At 37.1% G+C, this 20,769-nt stretch overlaps 1 protein-coding gene across 1 annotated transcript; it reads right to left on the bottom strand.

The window, feature by feature from the left end:
• Nucleotides 1–16,594: 16,594 nt before the first annotated feature.
• Nucleotides 16,595–20,380, bottom strand: LOC120110454. Its single transcript, XM_039125485.1, has 2 exons — nt 19,542–20,380; nt 16,595–16,904 (listed from the first exon to the last, which is right to left on the bottom strand). Exons 1-2 carry the CDS (start codon nt 19,940–19,942, stop codon nt 16,820–16,822), a joined length of 486 nt encoding a protein of 161 aa, XP_038981413.1. The 5' UTR covers nt 19,943–20,380; the 3' UTR covers nt 16,595–16,819.
• Between the last annotated feature and the right edge of the window lie 389 nt (nt 20,381–20,769).

Raw genomic sequence — 20,769 nt, 5'->3', positions numbered from 1 at the left:
TTTATTTAAGGTGTCTTGAATTTAACTATCATTATGAAATCTCAGAAAAGGAATACTAGGATGTTTTCCAAAAGAAAAAAATAAAGGGAGCAATTTGTTACTAAGGCTCCTAAGCGCCAACAAGAAGTTACACCAGTTGATGCCACAAAACTCTAGAAATAAAGCATAGACGTAGAATAATCGAAAATCCGTCGTTCTACTCTTTTATTTTCGCTTCGCTTTCTCTGCTGTGGCCACTAATTTGACTCTACTATGAAGCAAAGTTCCTTCCCCTTTTATTTTACCTTTGCTAATTGCTACCAGTCTGAAAGCTAAGGCTTCGCGCCTTTGTTTTGCTTTTGCTTTTTGTTTTCCTTTTCTTCTTTTGCTTTTGATTGTCTTTTATCTCAAAGGCCTTTAGATTATTGAAAGGGCTTGTGATCACTCTTTACCAAGGAGTGTCTCCTTTTCTTTATACATGGAGCTAAAAACCAGCACGCAGACAGGGAAGGAGCGATCAGCACCAAAGCCCTAAAGGTATCAAATATGGTAAACTATTCCCCAAATCATGGAAAACATACATACATACATACATACATACATACATACATACATACATATATATATATATATATATATATATATATATATATATATATATATATCCTAGCCAACACTGGCCCAACACAAATCCCTGGATGCTTGTGACTTACTGATATGTGAGACCGTGAAGTCCTGACATGTCCCCAAGCATCAAGTTATGGAGAGCAACTTGAAAATGAAATGGGTAGTTCTTGATGAATTGGGCATTTCTAGAAACTAGTACTTCAGACCTTCTCCAAAGATGAGCATAATGTCCTCTAGCTTTTCACTGTTCATCGCATGCTTTCTCATTGGGTTCCTCAAATTAAATATTTTAGGTCCTTTACAAGCTTCTTGGCTTTATTATCCACCGTCAGTAGTTCCCACAAAAACCCTACTCAGCTCTACTCATACCATGGTCCATGGTCTCTTTTCTTGAGCACTAGTATAGGCACGAGGGATCTGTGGGTTTTTGCAGAATTATTCTGAAAACAAGACAAGTTAGCTAATCCTCTAAGATTTTATTGGTAGAGTTGTTTGTCCATATATACCCTTGGGATTCATTCTAGGTTATCATTTCTTCATGTCGATTGCATGCAAGCCCGACTCTACGCCCTCAACTGTATTGAACACGAGTACCTTAAAAATTTAGCTACAATTAAGAGATCGTGATCTATATAATATTTACTTGGATTCTTATGTGGATTCACATGTGAACTTCCGGTAGATACCCAAGCTGTCTGCAACTTGGGGCAATTATGGTCAATTATAGCTGCACCTTACGACATGATACCTGCAAGTAAGATTCACTAGATTAACCTAATTATTTCCTTCTTGTCTGGCTCATATGGTAACCGAAACAATGGGTATCGATAGCAAGCATGATGCGTTAGAGAACAATTGAGTAGTTATCATTTTACGAGCAGTTTTGACTTTAGTCAGTAGATCTATAATTTTGTTTTCAGAGACAAGCAATATAATATGAGTACTGATGATGAAACACAAACTGACAAATCATTAATCCATATCAGTAATGAAGGGCCGAGTACGTGGGCAACTAGAACCTATATATGAACAGAAACAATGTTGGCCAAAAATTAGCAATGATGATTTCTGAAGTTTTGCTTTGTAGTAGGATAAAACACAAGAAATAATTAAGGAAAAAATCATGACAACCACAAATTTTATGTGGTTTATCCTACACCAGCTCTCCAATGATCTAGAGAAAATCGTAGGAGTTCAAACTCAAAGCATTAGATTAAGAAACATGTGCCTTTTTTTCTCTTGAGCAGTAAACTTTTGCTAAATTTAAGGGTTTTTTTTTTCTTGATGCAAGCAGAAGAATGATCATAGACAAACAGAATCAGCGGTGCAGTGAATAGTTCAGAGTGGTTGGCTGAGCCCATGAAGGATCGGTTAATCTGCCTTTCTCCTTAGGTTGGTCAGTTTGTTCCTCTTGTTGTAGTGCTTGTCCTACGCAATGACAAAAATGCGATCGAGTTATACATCCAGCAGATTCACTTTGATGGAGATAGTAGTATCTGGCCTTAAGCTTTCTAATTAAGAAAATTGTTTTTTTTTGTAGCAATAATGCATTGTTCGGCCAATGGCTTTGCATGCAAGCTTCTTTACACGTTCAAGTTTTCCAACTACTAATGAATTCTCTCTCTCTCTCTGCGCGGTTATTTTTTGATTAAGATAAATGATCCTATCAAAAAAAATGTGTAAATGGTCTTACTTTCCTCACCCTTAATCACATGCTTAATTATTATTCTGCATTATCCTCAATCTTCGAGCTCTTAAGATTCTCTTAGCCTCAATTCAGTGATAATTGATAATGCATTCATCTTCTTCGTTTATAATTCCTCCCCCTTCCCAGCTCAATGAAATCAATCTCTTCTACCATTTAACTTGTTGAAATTTTCTACCCCCACTACAACAAAAAGAGGTTATACCGATGGTTAGATGCCGACGCTAGGAGAAAGACCCACCGTTGATGCCGACGATGATTCGTTGATCCTCCAGGTGGTCTCAGAGGCCGACGAGGACGAGCTGATGCTAAATGCGAAGGTCCACTTTTCGAGCTTCCTCCGGTGCTGTCACCGACATCAAGGATCAGGTACAACTCTTGCCCTTTTCTCCTGGTCCTTTAGATTTGCTGATGTCGACATGATCCGCTGATCCTCCAGGTGGTCTCGAAGGCTGACGAGGATGAGCTGATGCTGAACGCGGCGGTCCACTTCTCGTGCTTCCTCCAGTGCCGTCACCAGCGTCAAGGATTAGGTACGACCCTTGCCCTTTCCTCTGGTGCCGTCACCGGCGAATTGGCAAAAGGTTCAAGGTAAATCTCGATTCCTTTTGCTTGAATTGGAGCGGTGTAGATCTCGTTTCCATGGCTACAGTTTTTCATAATGAGGGCTTTAATCAGAAACTGGTTTAATATGTCTTAATTAGAAATATTTGTGGCAATCCTGCTTTACTCTGTAGAAACTATTTGATGATTATGATTATTTCTTTAGATAGCTAGCAGCTAGGTTTTCAAGAAGAAGATGGATTCGAAAAGGAGGAAGATGAAGAAGATGAAGGCCGAGGGATGCTTCCATTTCTACTATAATTTTTAATTTATAATTTGTAATTATGCTTCCTATGTTATTCCTATTTTAATTAATTTTTTATTGTAATTTGTAAAAAAAACATCAATGAACATTTGTTTTGTTAATCTCTCTCAATAGATTTTTTTTTCCTCCAAAAAAATAAATCAGATTTTTATTTTTCGTTAGCATAAGTATCGCCGACGGTTTTGAAAAGCATCGGTAATTCATTTCTCCATTCTAACATAAGCGACGCTTTTAAAAGCATCGGAAATTAAATTACTGATGTCGCCAAAGCTTATTATTGTTGTAGTGCCCTTTTATTACTATAAATGTCAGTTTCCTCATCAAGTATATGAGAAATTAACTTTCAGTTCAAGTTCTTGTCCTGGTCTTCAGTTAGCCTCAAACAACAAGAAAAAAAAATCAACATGTTAATGTCAAGTTTATACCATGAAATCTTACAATCCTAAAGTGCATTGTCTTTTTTTTTATCAAAACAGTTGCAGACAACCTTCTCATACTTTATTAAAAATATGAAATAAGGTGGCTAAGGCTAGAGCCTAAGACCAAGGCCAAGAATACAGCATTGTCATGTTCAAATCAAGGAAATGCAACTAAGTGCATGACCATACTACGGAGCAATGGTACTGCTTTGCAAGATGATACACCCTAAACATCGTCCACTCTGATGTGGCACTGAAGTGGCATGTGATCCACCTAAGTTGATACACTTCACAAAGCAGCTAGGTCGGCAAACTATAACATGCCACATATGTGCCACATCAGATGGCGAATAAGGTGGCAATGGATATAATTTCGCATTAATCAGTGTTCGTACGAAAGTAGATGCAGTAACAACGTACGAACATATTTCTGGTAACATAATCCCAGGAATATAGTCACTGCTTCATCATTCTCTCAATAAAGTTGGGTCTCTTGAGGCATGCTTCCCCACATGAAGGATGGTGGTCCAATTTTTCACTAAGCATATTAATATTTAGTTAATTTTGAATGCCTAAGACGCCAGACTCTCATGAAAGCTCAATCCAAATGCTTCTCTTCTAAGCATGTCAAGAGTCCCCATACTTGTGTTCCACATCAGAACCACATGAAAAATGATTAGTTTAAATCTAAACAAAAGAGAGAGCATCCTTTTTGATTTTTCAAAGGTCACTGGATGGCCGCATGTTCTTTTTTAGAGGAAACTGACCCATGCACTTTTTTTTTGAGAGAAACATGTAGCATATCATCTGTTATGCATAGCTTCTAAATTAACTAAGTAGTCAAACCAAAGATATATTAAGGAGAATACAAGTGCATGATTTTAACCTAAGTTTGGTCCAAACCCAAATCCGCCTTTTCCGCAAAAATACCTAAAATTTAGAAATCTGCATGCTAATATGTCTATATCATATCACAGAACTATGTCGCATTTGATTAACATGCACTTTCTCGAGAAAAGATATCTTCATTTTTTTTTCATAATTTCAGTTATATATTTAATTTTTATTTACAAACACAATCAATTTAGACTAAATTGGATGAATAACAAACACTCTCTTTACTGAAAATAACAGCTCGAAAGTCGATCCTTTTGTAATTGAAAGCTGAAACCTTGATATATAGGAGCTGACTCTTTTTCACTGAAAGAAAAAAGAAAAAAGATGAAATAGTGCGAATCTTGACCGCATGAAGACAAACCGCTAAAATCGATCAGAGGGTCAGCCACCCACGTGCCGGGACACGTGCAAAGCGAGTGAGAGATGGCAACGAAGGAGGGGAAAATGAATTAAAAAGAGAATAAAGAAGAAGGAGAAGAAAAAGTTGGGGAAAAAAGAAAAGAGAAAAAAAAGAAAAGGAGGGATTGACCACATGAGAAGGAGGGAACTTGTGGGGCCGGGCGTGCGCTGGCCGTCCGTGGGAAAGGAGCGACGCAGTGCACGTGGCCCACCATAAAGTAGCCGACCGCCTTGGGGGGTCTTGACGTTGACCGGCAGCAACTTCCCGCGTGTAGTTCCTTCCTCCACTCAAAGACTAACACGTGTCCATTTCATCGTGCCATTGCACCAGTATGTCTACTCATTTCTCCGCCAGCCTTGTGATCTCATCCCGCTTCTGCTTGCTCTCAGATTTCTGCGGATGGTATTGCAATGGTCATGCATACGTCATTGATGAGTCATTCATGTAACAGTTATTGTTTATGTTCTCAAATATTGTATTGAGAGAGAGGGAGAGTGGGGGAGCGTCTAAAGCACTGCTTTATTCCTTAGTAGGCATTATTACCTTGTATATCGAGATAATGAGCCTTAAAAGAAGCGATTCTTGTTTCACTTTATGTGATATAAAAGGCCTAGCGTTTCAAGATGATCATGAACATATGATAACTCTTTTCTTTTGAAGAATTCATTCAGAAGAAAGAAAAAAAAAACACTACAGCAATGTAGAAACTAGATGCTTAGATTATAAATATACAATAACATAAATTTTAACAAAGCTTGAACAGGTTCTTCAGATATTAAGGAGCTCATCTTTGGATGAACGGTTTTTTACCTAAAGCATGCTATAAAGAGAACTTTGTATGAATACTTATTTGGTTGGAAAAGTGAAATATGTATTAATTTTACTTGCTCATCAGTAAAAATTGCAAAAAGGGAAGGGTGGAGGGACCTTTTTAAGTTGTTTTTCAGAAAACGAGATTTCATAAATGGATTTATTTACCCTCAATAAGACTTCCTTTCTTACCCACATGATAATCTTCCCTCCCCTCTCAAAGCACTTCCTTCTCTAAAATCCTTTCCTCCCTGGCGCATACCTTCCAATATCTCCAACCAGAGGATTCACTTATCCTTCTTGTGCTCCAAACACCAATTCTAATTCCAGTGGCATCGACTTTAGCCTCTTGGTGAAGATTAGCAATTGGATGTCTATGAAATATGTCATTGGGGCTACGGACTGATGCCTATGAAGTACGTATCTAGGGTTCATGTTTGAATTGTGTGAAGTAAGTTTTAGAGGTTTAGATTTTAATCCTTGTGAAGTATGGTCTTTGTGAAATGTTTATTGTTATTGGGTTCATGAAATTAGAACTTCTTTGACTGTCTCTGCCTCTTCCTATTTGGTGTGATTGTCTTCTTTGTTTCATTACTTCCACAGATAGAGGCCTGGGTGCAATTCTCACATTCTTTCGCTCTGCCCATGACAAAAAATAAATAAAAACTTTTTTCTGGTAAATAAAAACCTTTGACCTTGTTATGGTTTTTTCAAATTTTTAATTTATCGATCATTGAAGCTAACCTATCTACTCTATCTTCGACTAAATCATCTTAATATTTTCGGTTAATAAATGAGCTGAGTTTCTGTTTTCTCTATATTTATCGACTTGGTCAAGTTTAAGTCATCATTTGCAATATCATGACATAGTAGGAGAGGAGGGTATGCTCATCAATTGTGGCTATACCTTCAAAACCCCTTAATTAATTTGAACAGTAAACAGCATCTTAACAATTGTACCTAAAAAGCAAAAAAAAGAGAAAAAAAAAAGCATCTTAACAAGGACCTACCATTGAACTTTGTTTTAATAAAATACTGCCAAACAACTAAGTTTAGAAAACATGATTTGGATTAGTGAATTCTTCCAAAACATGTTTTCATAAAATCCACTAATAGAATCTGATTTATAAAAACCGATATATAAAACTTGACATCCAAAAAAAGGCCCAAGAGGCAATAAAAAAAACATATGTTGAACTCATGGATGAGGTTCAAAACACAACCATCTTGGAAAACCTACAATGTGCACCAAATCTTCCATTTTAGAAACATATATATATCTTGTGAATGACACATCATGCCTCACATGAAACATATAGGGCATCCAATTTACATAATTTGTTGGATATCCTAGCATGCTGAACGTAGCATGCATCATTACTTGATTTCATGATCTACAAGCACACATCAAGCCTCATCCTAGTCTCCATGATAACAAATTCTATACCTTTTCCATTGCAAGTCCATTACAATCTAAGACTCATCAAAAGATTAGTCAAATAATATTATTTAGGATCCTTGGCTCTGTGTAAGTATCTAATATCTTTCCAGAACACAACTAATGTAGGATTAAGCATGCATTTGCTTACTCTCTTTACTTAAATTATAACATCCTTACTACTAATGGTTCAATTTTAGTCAAATCGGAACACAAACACATCTAATCACAATAAGGTCCATCCTATAGTTCACAGGGGCATGGACAGAAGCTAGGAATGTGAGATGGCTGCATATTTGACATGGCATGACCTCGTGAAATATGTTCCATGCAAAAGCTTGTAATATTGAAAACAGCATAAGCACAATATTTAAATCTATTCTAATGCTCAAAAATAGTATTTATGCTGTCTCTAATATTTTAAGTTTGTGTACAATAACATACCTTAAATTCTCTCCATTCAAATTCAATTTTTAAATTTAAATTTTAATAGAGAAAAAATTGAAAAGAAATAACGAGAAGATTATAATAATAATTTAAATTCAAAAATTAAATTTGAAAAAAAAGAATTTAAGATATATTATTACAGCAGTCAATAGCTGCCGTTAGGAAATGGACGAGGTCAAACAAGATGGCATGAAGTGTTATACATGATGCATCTTGTTCAATGGCCATATCCATCTTCCGATGGCACCGCCGCCACCAACTGTTGCATCACTCTACAGTGCAAATAGTGCAACATGCATGTGTTGCTGCGAGGTGACTAGTGCGTGCACGTCAATGGCTTTGAAACAAGACATATGGCATAAAACCACCAAGTCAATTATTAACACTAGGAAAACAAATCTAAAAAAAAAGGTACATTTCATGGAGACAAGTGGTTCGGAATCCTCCAACAACCATGCGGCCATATATCACCCTCATGGGCCTCCTTATGCCTTCAAACGAACGTGGACCAGTAGCACGCATGCTATAGGTGGAGCCACCTTGCCGGAGGCTTTCCGGTGTTTGACACAATCTGCCTACCAACTTCTCCATGCACGAATATTAATTTCGAACATATAACAATAGTCTAGCGAAGGTATCATGTATCAACTTCCTACAATTGGCTCCAATGATCAAAATTCTTCACACGTGCCTTTGATCACTTGGAGCGTGCGCTTATAGCTACTTAACGACATTGCACCTTGTTCTTGTCCTGCACTTACCTAAATTTCGCACTTTGTTCTCGTTGGTCGGATTAATCCACCATGCTAATTTGGGACCAAGTATATTTACCAAAAAAATTTGGACCAAGTATAATTCCTATAATTTAAGTCAAAAGATGCTATTCATATACATATGTTGAAGAGGAGAACATCCTTCTCCACCTCTCTCTCAAACATAATTATCAAGCAAAAGGCGTTATTCCATGCCAATGGCGATGGTTTTTGTTCTTCTTCTTTTACCTTTTTTTTTTTTTTTGTGAAAGAATGGTGGTTCCCATAATAATGGCCATGGGTTGAGACCATATAAAAAATTTTTGACTGCAGAAAAGAAAAGGAGATTATGCTATTAAGATTAGCAGTTTTAGTATATATATTTTGATATCTTGATTCAAATACTCTTTGTATTATGTTAGCTGTTAATAGTTGATGAAATAACTATGGCGCAATCATTATATAAACGTTTATTCTATATATATTTGAATTTTGAGATAAAAGAGAAGGAGATCTATCTGTACTATAATTATCTAGGATCCAAAAATTCAAGGTATATACTATTCAAGATTCAAAATCAAAACCCAAGTACCACCAATTTATATTCTAAAAACTTATCGCATGGTTATATATTTTCATAAAATCTATAATAAAATGAAACCAGTACCAAAACTTTTTCCCTTTACTGCCGGCTTGCAACGCGGCACCAGGCGATTGTGCTTTCCACCCACCATCCCCCCTCCCCCCTCCCCAAAATCGACGTGGCATGCCATACCATCTCTGAGGAGGGAGAGTTTGGAGGTAAGATTGGATGACAGGGACAATTTATTGCCAGCAGACTCCTTGCAGATTTTTTTTTTTTCTTTTCTTTTTCCTTCTTCTTTCTTGGAATCACACTTCTTCTAAAATTTTAATTATGATTCTAATAGCAAGTTTTGATGAAATAGGCCAAGACTTTTATTAATACCTCTGCCATCTATTCTGCGTATGGATCGATGTGCTTGTCTCAATGTGTTTGTTTAACTTGATGAACTGAATGAAACCCATTGATACCCTGGACCCAAGGACCAGAATAGCAGAACAATGGTGCATACAAAGAGGAGGATAAAGGTTAAAGTGACATATAGCAGAGGAGGAAGAGTTGTTTGAATTTAATAGCAGCCCAGTGCAACGAGGTCAAGATAGCACTCGAAGTGTTGGGAAACAAAATGCTCTTTGGCCAGTACAAAAAGTGTCATCTGACTTCGTACTCTCCCTGATCTACCAGAAAGGCGAGCACGCGCTCTTGTTTTTGATTACAAAGTGGACTAACTACCAACAGAGTCGGTGAAGAAGCCACAGCAAGCTCGTACTTACTTCCCCAGTAAATTTATTCAGGGTGGGGACCTGAGCTGCAGTTGGATAGCAGCAAGGTTGAGCTGAATCCAATGCCAAAGATGGCCTCTTCAGATGGGATTTACCTAAGATGAAAAACTTCTTTTACCTAGTAAACTTTCTTTCTTCTTGTCCTATTTCCAGATTGTTAGTTTGAGTGATGAGATACTCTCCACACCCACCCCCCGGACCAATCCTCTAGATAAAATCATGTCAGTCGTTTTGTATGAATCGATGCTCGGAGTCTTCAGTTTCAAGCTGAGTTAGAAGTGAATGAATGAAGCATTAAAATAGGTAGCATCTCAACTTGCATAATATTATCAGATATGGGAAGGATTATTCTGTGTTTTTTAACTGGAAGAACTTGATACTTGCAGAGGTCCCACCCTGAGGACATCAGTGCCACGACAATTGACAGCTGATTTAAGAATGAGAACTGACAACTGATTTAAGAATGAGAATAAGAGAGATTAGAGATCGGTATTTCACGGGGCAAAGCAGGATATATGCCTTCTTATCAGGAAAGCTTTAGTGTGTCAGAACAAATTCAAGAGATGCCATGCGAGAGGTTCACCAAAACAAAATGTTTTTGGTGTATCATTGAAGAGAGAAAAATCCAGCCGCATGGGACAGAATAGCAATTATGCCGGCAGACTAATTCAATTTGGATTGAAATAGCTCTTAAATTTACTTGGGTGTTTGTTATGCCCCAAATTGATGCGCGATCTCAAAACTTATACACTGAAAGTAACAGGATGTGATGGCTAAAATTCCACCTGATTAGTTGAGATTTTTTTTGAGTTTGTATTAAATATATATAGGATATACAAGAGTAATTATAGGAGAAGAATTTGGAGAAAATTATAGTAGCAATTCAAATTCAAAATTTAAATTTGAATTTGAATAGAGAGAAAATAGGAAAGAAACAATGAGAAAATTAAAACAATAATTTAAATTCAAAATTGAATTTAAATAGAGAGAATTTAAGATATGTTACTATCTCCCCTCAAGCAGAGCATTCGGTTGAATGTGAAGCTTGGACTGTAAAAACCGAATATAGTTAGAGTGAAGATCTTTGGTGAAGATGTCAGCAACTTGGTTTGCAGAAGAAATAAATTTAACATTCAAAAGCTCATGACCTACCAATTCTTGGACATAGTGATAGTCGATCTCAATATGTTTAGTTCTTACATGGAAAACTGGATTGAAGATGAGAGAGATGGCAGAAATATTGTCACATTATATTAAAGGAATAGAGTGGAGTAGAATATGCAATTCACACATGAGAGAACGTAATAATTGTAGTTCAACAGTAGTTTGGGCAAAGCATCGATACCCCACTTCAGTAGATGATTGAGCAATTGTTGTTTACTTTTAACACTCCAAAAAATAGGATTTGGTCCAAAACAAAACAAAAACTATTTGTAGAGCATCTATCATAGAGCTACAAGCCCAATTTGTATCCGAGTAAGCAACGAGATTTAATAGGCCTAGTTGTAGCTAAAGCCCAAAAGTGATGGTGCCTTTGAGAAGTTGAAATTTACATTTGGCTGCTATCATATGAGACTCCATTGGATGTTGTAAAAATTAACAAGCTTGATTAACTGAGAAAGCAATATCCGGTCATGTTAAGGTAACATATTGGAGGACTCCAACAATACTTCGATAAAATCAAGGATCATCAAGAGGAGGGCTATCCATATAGCCCAGTTTATCAATAGAGCAAGGACTTGAGCATGGTTTGCATCCAAGCATATTGGCATGTTGTAACAAGTCTAGGACGTTTTTGGATTGATGTAGTAAAATGTCATCACTTGATTGATCCACTTGAATGCCAAGAAAGTATGACAATGAGCCCATATCTTTCATCTTAAATGAATCGGCAAGTTCAATAATGAGCTTGCGAAGAGCAATGTCATTATTTCCAGTGAGAATGATATCATCAATGTAAAGAAGAAGATATAATGTAATGCTGCCATGATGATAGGTAAATAATAAAGGATCTAATTTTGAAATAATGAATCCCAACTCCATAAGTTTTGAGCTAAAATTTCCATACCAAGCACGAGAAGCTTGCCGGAGTCTGTAAATTGATTTACATATATGTCAAACATGAGTGGATTTTGATGGATCAATATAACCAGGAGGTTGAGGCATAACTAATGTTTCTTGAATGTCACCATATAAAAAGGTACACTTTTCGTCAAATTGATGGAGTGGCCAATTATGAGTCAAAGCTGTTGTGAGAATAACTCTAATTGTAGTATGCTTAACAACGAGACTGAATCTCTTAACAAAATCAACTCCAGGTTGTTGGTGAAATGTTTGGCAACCAAACAAGCTTTGCATTTATTGATGGATCCATCTACGTTGCATTTAATTCGAAACACCCATTTGCAACCAACAACGTTCATATTAGGCTAAAAAGAAATAAGAGTCTAAATTTGTTGATTTTGAAGAGATGTAAATTCGAGATCCATAGCATGTCTCTACTCCGGACTTTTTGAGGCTTGTGTATAATATATTGGCTCAATAAGATAGGCTATAGTAAGAAAGGTTGGGAGAGGGTGACAGGTATGATATAGTATTTTGCGCTTGGATATATCCGATTACGATCGGGTGGTCATGGGATGAGTGCGTTATAGTAGGTTGGGTGGTTGGTTGGTATGGGAGAGAAGTTTGGTGATGGGGGATGGTGGTAGTGATGGTGGAGGAGATTCGGAGGAGGAAAGGTGAGAGGTGATCTTATGTTGAAATGGTTGAATTGGATGTTGTTGCCATGAAAGAATCTTGAGATTGACATATTGTATTTGTAAAGTGATCTAAGAATAGATAATTGTTAGTAGTCCAAATAGTGTCGATAGAAGTAAGGAGTTGAGGTAACTACATACAAAGCAAGTCAAGAGCAGAAGTGGAATTGTAAGAGGCTAATTAAGATAGTGATATGGTTGAAAAGGGGAAGACATGTTCATCAAAGATGACATGACATGATATATATATTTTTTTCTTTTACTAAATCAAAGCATCTGTACCCTTTGCGAATAGTGCTATATCCTAAGAAACAACATTTAGTAAATCGATATTCTAGTTTATTGGACTTGTATGGTCGAAGCCAAAGAAAATATAAACAACCGAAAGCACATAAATAAAAATAGTTTGGAGATTTTTGAAAAAAATTCTCATAGAAAAAAATTTGTGATGAGAAACAATAGACATTCGATTTATTAAATATACTACAATAGAAAATACTTCTAACCAAAATTTTGAAAGAAAAGATGCATGAGCAAGAAGTGTAAGTCCGGTTTCAACAATTTGACGATGTTTTCTTCCGATAATACCATTTTGTTCTAGAGTATGGGAGCAAAAAAGTTGGTGTATTATGCTATGTAAAAAAAAATGCTTAAAAGTATTACTTTTGAATTCACCACCCTCATTGGAAAGGAAGATTTTAATTTTAGTATTAAACAAATTTTCAACTTGTGTTTTAAAAAAAGACAAAAATATCAAAGAAATCAGATTTGTAGCACATGAGAAACAACCATGAATAACATGAAAAATCATCAACAAATAACACAACAAGAACAGTTTGAGTATGAAAGAGCAAGAAAAGATCCCTAAACATCAAATTGGGCTGGGTTTGTAGAAGGAAGATAGTGATGCCAAGATGGGCTCTGATACAATGAAAGAAACAGAATGTGATGACTAAAATCCATACTTGATTAGTTAGAATTTCTCTGAGTTTGTATTGAATATTTATAGAATATACAAGAATGATTATAGGAGAAAAGGTAGGAGAAAATTACAGTAGTAATTCAAATTCAAAATTTGAATTTAAATTTGAATAGAGAGAAAATAGGAAAGAAATAATGAGTAGATTACAACAATAATATGAATTCAAAAATTGAATTTAAATTGAGAAAACTGAAGGTATGTTATTATGCTGCACGGCATTCTGCAACGCAAAAAGCACACCTAAAGAATATGTGCCCTAAGGGCTATGGCTTATATATACATGAGAAATACTTTTGGCTTACAATCAATAGTTAGTACTTCAGTGGGTGGATTGCACCCACTGAAGCATGGACCTGTAATATGAGCTGCCAGAAGAATTGATGCCTATACTATGAATGTGAAACAGAAAAAAATACATAGAAGAAATTTTTTTCCAACACCAAAAAACACCTTTCAAGTTTCAGAAGTAGAACCTCTTCTTACTACAAGAGGGCTGCAACCACGGTACTGTACTCTTTGTTGGCAAAATCTTAGGATTCTAAGATGGAAAAGCCTCGGTCGATCTCACCCATATGGAAAGATATATAGCTCAAAGCTGCAAGGGAACGTAAAGAAGCTCAAAGCCTCAGGTGGCTCGTTATGGGCGCATTCCCTGGGACGCGAACCCAATCTCCTCTGAACTGTGATCCATCGGAGCCCAAAAGGTCTCTCTGTGAGTCATGAGCCTTGGGCTACAATAACGGGCCCCATTTTCCCTTTCTTGACCCTCCCATAAAACTAAGATCATTGTGGTTTCGATGCATAGCTCGCCAAACTGCCTCAACACAGCATGCGCACTTGTATGCATTTTTTCTTCTTCTTTGTTTTTGAGGAAATGGCAAAAACACCATCATGTCATTAAGTAAATGAAAATGATAATAAGGAGATAAGCACCCTTGAATAGTTAATTAGATGCCTCATGAAGCAGTAAGTCCACTGAATTCATGTGCAATGTTCTTTCATGTTCGTGTGACAAGAGCCTCTTCCTCTCAAAATAAATAAATGCTTCCCTCTTCATTTTTGGTGCTCAACTGTTGAATGTCTTAAATCATTCAAACCATGTTGCACCAAATATGTAAGCAGAAATAACAACACATTTGGCAGAAGCAAGAACCGTATTAGCTCTAGCTAAATGACTTCTTCTTAGAAGCTAACAAAACACAGAAAAAAAAAATATGCATTCTTTTTCCTTCAAGGAAAATTATCAAATGATGAAGGAATAATGGGCTGCCCAAGAAAGGATCGCAAAAAACAAATAAAACAAGAATAAGCCACTTAGAAATATTTTGCTTGTAAAATCTCAAAATACCTGTATTCATATGATACTTCACTAGGGATGATTTCCGCTTCACGACTAGCAATTGAGTGTAATAACAAACGATAATTAACCAGCATTCTAGGCACCTTTTTAGGGTGTCATTGCACATAACAAGTATAAAAATTGTACCCTTGAATGTGAAGTTTTAGTCCATTTTTTGCCTGAATTTGAGGCACTGTCCAACCTCAAAATGAGTATGTGGCAAATTGATATTGGTCCTCATGAAGTCATTACATAGTCGTTATGGTTCAATTGTTAGAGACTGCTAAATCTAATCATGGATATTAGATGACAAATATATTGTGGGCCAAATAGCTCTAAATTTCTAGATAGACACTTGGAGGGAGTGACACAGATTATAAAAAAAAAAAATATTGTGGGCAGCACAGCTCTTAATTTCTATATAGACACTAGGAGAGAGTGGAAGAGAGAGAAGCGACAATTATCACTCATTCTTCATAGCAACAAGAGGACTTTACAAAGCTACAAGCTTTAGAATTTTCTAAAATAATTTTATTCCAACTCACTTTATTTTGCTCCTTTTGATGATGCAGTTACTGAAATGCATTGATCTTCCAATCATGTATCTCCACAAAACAAAGAAAGGAGGAGAAAAAAAATCAACTCAACAGCAACGAACGCGAAAAAATCTCCCTGATCCCTCTAATTCTTGAGTTTTGCGCTTGCGACAATGCCTTCCTTTTTGTTCAGTCAAAGTATGGCCTGCTCCTAGCTTCCCAGGTTCAATTGCAATACGTCCATTCAGAGGTGGTGCCAACCCAACACCATGGTAGGTTTCTTGACACGATCAAGACCGTGACGAGCCTCTAAATAGACTGACTCAAGCCGGGGCCTTACAGCCAACAGAGAGTCGATGATTCGACTAATAACCATGCAGAGAAGAAGCACCAATCCCAACTCTAAATTGGCATTGAAGGCATCAATAAGCCATGAAAGCGAATGGAGAGTTTCATAAGCGTCGATGGATGTGATCATGACAAGAACCATCGAGGACGCAAGCAAGAGGCATATCGAGATAAGGAAGATACTGAATACAAAAATGCAGGAGATAACAGAGCCATGGAGAAGGGCAAGGAGGAGAAGGTCCAAGTTGGGCATCATTAGATCGAAAGCCAAAGGGAGACCCAAAAAAAAAAAAAAGCTTAGAAAGAGAGAGAGAGAGAGAGAGAGAGAGAGAGAGAAGAAGAAGAAGAAAATTGGATAGGCATTGCTCTATGGAGTAATTTGCGCTCATTCTTAGGAAAGGAAAGTTTACTACCAAATGATACCTTGATGTTCTTGGTGGGCATGGCACAGATTCTAGTTAACTAAATATCACCGTTAGCGTGAAGTGCTCATTCCATTGCGGAGATGTACTATATGTTTAAAAGATTAAAAAGAATCTGATTGCTGTATGGAATGATATTAAAGTCGCATTAATTCCCACCTTCACAAGTAAAGAATAGGAAGCAATCTGGAATGACTTGGAAAAGAAAAAGATGCATGCAATGAGAACAATTCCATCCGTAATAAGAATTCATGAGAAGTCTATTACTATTGCAAGAAAATATTTAGCCACTAAATGAGGGGAGTTGTGGGAATAGAACCCCTCAATCTAACATGGCTAACATCAATTAAAACCAACTCCTTTTTGAGTGCCATGGACGATAAGGTCCGCAGAATAGAAGAATTTCCTCTTTATTTGGTAATTCTTAGTTAAGAGACCTTCGGCATTGCAATTCTTTGCCAGAATCATACAGGTGCATAAAATTGTGTGCCTACTTCGGAATGTGACGGCCAAAGAAACTTAATTTATATTTAGCTACAGAGTAGTCTGAAGTTTGTAACATCCTTTGGAACAGGTGACATATAGCAGCGAAATGTTGCTCCTAGGGAACGGCACAAATGTGCATGCTTATTGGCTTGGATTGCTGATACATCTCAATGAATTCAGAAAATAATTTGCTAATTTTTCCCATTAGTTAGAGCCCACACTTCAGCGATCAAAGCCATATCAAATATTTGCCTGGGATAATATCTTCTGCCCTTTCCTCTCCAGAGTGACTCCTTTTCTATATCTCAAGTGAAATGATCCCTTGCTGTGACCATGGCAAAAGACGAGGCAGATTGGAAGATTAGCAACATGCCAGCAAGGAAGAAGCCTTTGAGGGATTACAGATGACCACTAGGGCATTTTCTTGAGTAAAATCAAAGTAAGATGAATTGCAGAGAAAACAACAATTCAAACCAAAAATACCTTTATAATTAAGAACAACTTTAAATTTTTAAAAATAATAATAAAACAGAACACTTCCTTAAAGACCTACTTGAAGGATTAGAAAATGTCATGAATATCATCTTCATAGGTGGTGAAGCTCTTAAGTTAATCCAAGATCTCAAACCCTCATAATTATATGCATGTATGTAAGTACATATGCATATGGCTTTTTACCTTCCAAAAAAAAAGACCTTTTTTTGGCTTTTCACTTCTCAAGATTTACCAGAACATAATATTACATAGCTGGATGAGGCTTTTTTTTCTGGAGATCATTATACGTATCTGTTTAATCTCCTTTAAGTTCTACTCAACCATGGTGATGGTTTATTTGACGTCAGCCTCCATTTATAACGCCGGTAAACATAAATTATTGAAGGGCAATCCATTGCCAATTCCCATTACCCATGAAATAGAAAGAATTTTCAAAATCACACTGCTCGAAGAGATTTTCCAATTGGTGGTGGATGTTAGAATCTCTCTGAAAGAACCATCATACTCCTGAAAAACATAAAAGATCGTACAACCTCCATCCGTCCAAGATACTCCGTGAGATCATATTCGTTTGAGCTTCATGAAGATGATGGGTTAAGATTCATGGTAAAATCAGTATGTGAAACCACCTTGCACTGGTTTTGAGACTACAGAGTTTACAGCATGTTCATCCATGATGTGAGCGTTCATATTTGTTGTCCACACACAGTCATCAATACCAGAATAAAAGAATATTTCATTTAGGTTAAAAATTTTATGTCAGACCTTACCTAGTTAGATCCATGTTTCACATGTTCAAATGACAATGGACAGATAATATTTTCCATGAGCACCTGGCTTCATAGAAGGTGCAATGGTGCATCAAGTAACCCACATCAGTAAAACTAAAATGCTCACTTTCTGAGAATTAATTGACCTCTTCACTGATGAACAAAAAATCCAATGACCCATAAAAGAAAAGAGACTGGAAACAAGAAATTGAAATGGCAGCTGCAAATTGGTACTGAAGCAGGAATACTTTTCATGGAAGTTATTTAACTAAAAACCTATTATAGGTTTATAGAGTCCAGCCTGAAATTTGGTCTAGATATGATATATTTCAGAATAAAGATGAATTCCTCAATCCTAAATTCAATAGAGCAATTGAGACTTTCAGTTCCTAATATAATCATTGAAGACAACTCAAAAATATAACTTTTTTTCTTTGAATGCCAACCTTGAGGTTCAAAGCCAGGCACAAGCACCAGGGCTTAGGCTGCCAACCGATTGACCCAGAGGTCCCCTTGGCAAAAAATGAACATATGAGCAACGGATAATTTAAGTCACATAGTTTACATACTCTGCAACTTTAACCGGTACCTAATCTTGGACGACTGAATGATATACTTGAGCAGTTATTTATCAGTTTAGACTATACATTTGAATTTGAGTTCAGGCCTCTTTATTTGCCCGTAACTGGGCATCCAAACTCAGTTCAGCCCACCGGAACCTACTTCCAGCATTTGGTTGGCCTGAAGTGGAGCTGAACGAGTTCCCACATGCCCCAATTTAGGGAGAAGTGATCCAAGTGACTTCAGCAAGTGATCCAAAGTGACTTCAGTAATTATCAATTTGCAACATATGTGGTACAACCATTAACAACAGCTTTGCAGCTATGAAGTAAAGAAGACAGTTTGAGAAAAAAAATGGTACCTGAAGTGTTGATATTGAAGAGATGCCTTCATATCCTAGTTATTAATTTCTAAATCTTCTGATTCATGCATGATAAAAGTTAATTTTGATTTCAAAAAGCCATTCTAGCCAGTCACAAAAATTTGACTAGTAATGTTATCAAAAAAACATCTTAAATTCTTAATCAATATGATTGATACTACTATATCTGCAGCAGATTACAACCCATAGAGCATATCCTTTTAATTTTTGAACCCTTAAATTTCATTAGCAATAAAGCAAAAACGTTCAAGGCCAGTATCAAAATAATTTGCCAAATTATGACCTATACCCAAGCAAATCCATAAATTTATCAGTAGCTGCACATTATTCAAAGGAAAATACTTCCCAAGCACATGAAAAGTTCCTTGGGCATATTAATGCTGCTTTGGCAACTTAATAATCAACCACCACCTATTTATTGCACCAATTCTTGTGACTTAACGCGAACCCTGCATCGCATATGGCACACAAGTTTCATGTGCATGAAACAGGCGACCCCTAGCATTACTTGTGCTAGAATATTAAATTAGCATACCGTATATATCCTTGAGCTGAATCTGAAATGGAGAAATTTATATGCCACAGATATGCTCTATCTTAATTATTCACTAATCGATTTGCTCTCAAATCTTCAGGATGATGCAGGAGATTCCAGCCGAGTACTCACATGTTAAGAATAGGAGCATTCAAGTCTAGAAATTTGCTAGATGGTGAGCTTGTGTTATTGTAAAAGACTATAAATGGCAAGCCTCACCTCAGATTGGTGCAGTTGTTCCATGGAAGATAGATGCCAGTGCCAAATGAAAACATCAGCATACTTGAAGCCACTTGGCATGATTCCCTCAATCGTCTCTGCATGCATCTCATATAACCTGTACCTCTAATAGTCGTAAACACTCCTTTTAGTTGTGCCACACCCGCTTCCACCACTGTTTGGAGCACCGCATGCAGTTGCTTGGTCAGAGGTTTGGAGTCATTGCTGTGGCAGGAAGGCAATGCAGGCGGCAGTGGAAGATCTCGGTAAGCCAATGCAAGTGGTTGTGGAGGATCCATGCCCACTGCAGTATCGCTGGCCTGGAAACTCATCAAGTTAGTTGGGAGAAACGGGGATTGTTTCTCCTCCTGCCTTGCTTGTGATAATGGAAATGGCGCCATTCTTCAGCATATCAGCTTGTCCAGGAGGGGAGATGGGCCTCACAAGGCAAATCCATAGGAGGTGCCAGCATTTTTGCAAACTAGATGGAGAGGTCAAGATATTCCCGTAGCTAAGTTGCATAGACTCCGAGTTGGTGTATCAAGCATTGACCATATGAATTTTACAGTTTGTAAACCCATATATACTTAACAGCTTACTGAGTTGTAGTCTTTGCTACTGTAACAGATGAACCTTTTTCCTTGGGCTGGAGATGCATGTTTCTACTTGGTGATATGAATTTTAGACTGCAGCCCTGAATCTCATACATGCATATGCTGGAGGCTGTCTTGGGTGCGAACATGTTATGCCTGTCAGTTAACTTCAAGCCAGGGGATCCATGCAGCAAAAAAAAAAAAATAATCCTCCATTAAATCCCAGCAGCCATAACAAGGGGAACTCGAAAAAGGCTATTCCTCTCTCTCGGTACAGCTCATTTTAGGAGGCAGGCAGAGGTTGCCCTAAATAGGGCGACGTGTTTGGTCAGCATCCAATCTGTTTGATCTTTCAGTATCCGGCAGCAGCTGCCCTTACAACCAATTTGGTTCCTAGCAAGACAGGACTCATCGCCTGCAAATATATGGCAAATGCCTCTTTGGTCCTAACCTTGGTTTTCTCTGGCCACGATGCAATTCACAGTGCATGCTATGGCTTCACAGGAACAATACGGATGTGCGCTTTCCTGGTGTCCTTGTTCTGTCCAGCTCTCATCAGTTAAAAATTCACGAGTATTGCCTGCCACAAAAGAATACCAAAGTCAAGAGTATCATGTTTTTCCATACAATTGTAA

This window comes from Phoenix dactylifera, chromosome 4 (genome assembly GCF_009389715.1).
Source record: "Phoenix dactylifera cultivar Barhee BC4 chromosome 4, palm_55x_up_171113_PBpolish2nd_filt_p, whole genome shotgun sequence".
NCBI classification, from domain to species: Eukaryota; Viridiplantae; Streptophyta; class Magnoliopsida; order Arecales; family Arecaceae; genus Phoenix; species Phoenix dactylifera.
The sequence above is the reverse complement of the archived record's forward strand: the minus strand, read 5'-3'. Positions and strand labels throughout refer to the sequence as shown.

Bases quoted from the DNA above. Each gene is read 5' to 3' on its own strand.
- LOC120110454 (XM_039125485.1), bottom strand. From the start codon at position 19,942: ATGGCGCCATTTCCATTATCACAAGCAAGGCAGGAGGAGAAACAATCC. The intron at 16,905-19,541 runs GTGAGGCTTGCC...CCATGGTCACAG, and splicing joins AACAACTGCACCAATCTGAG to CAAGGGATCATTTCACTTGA.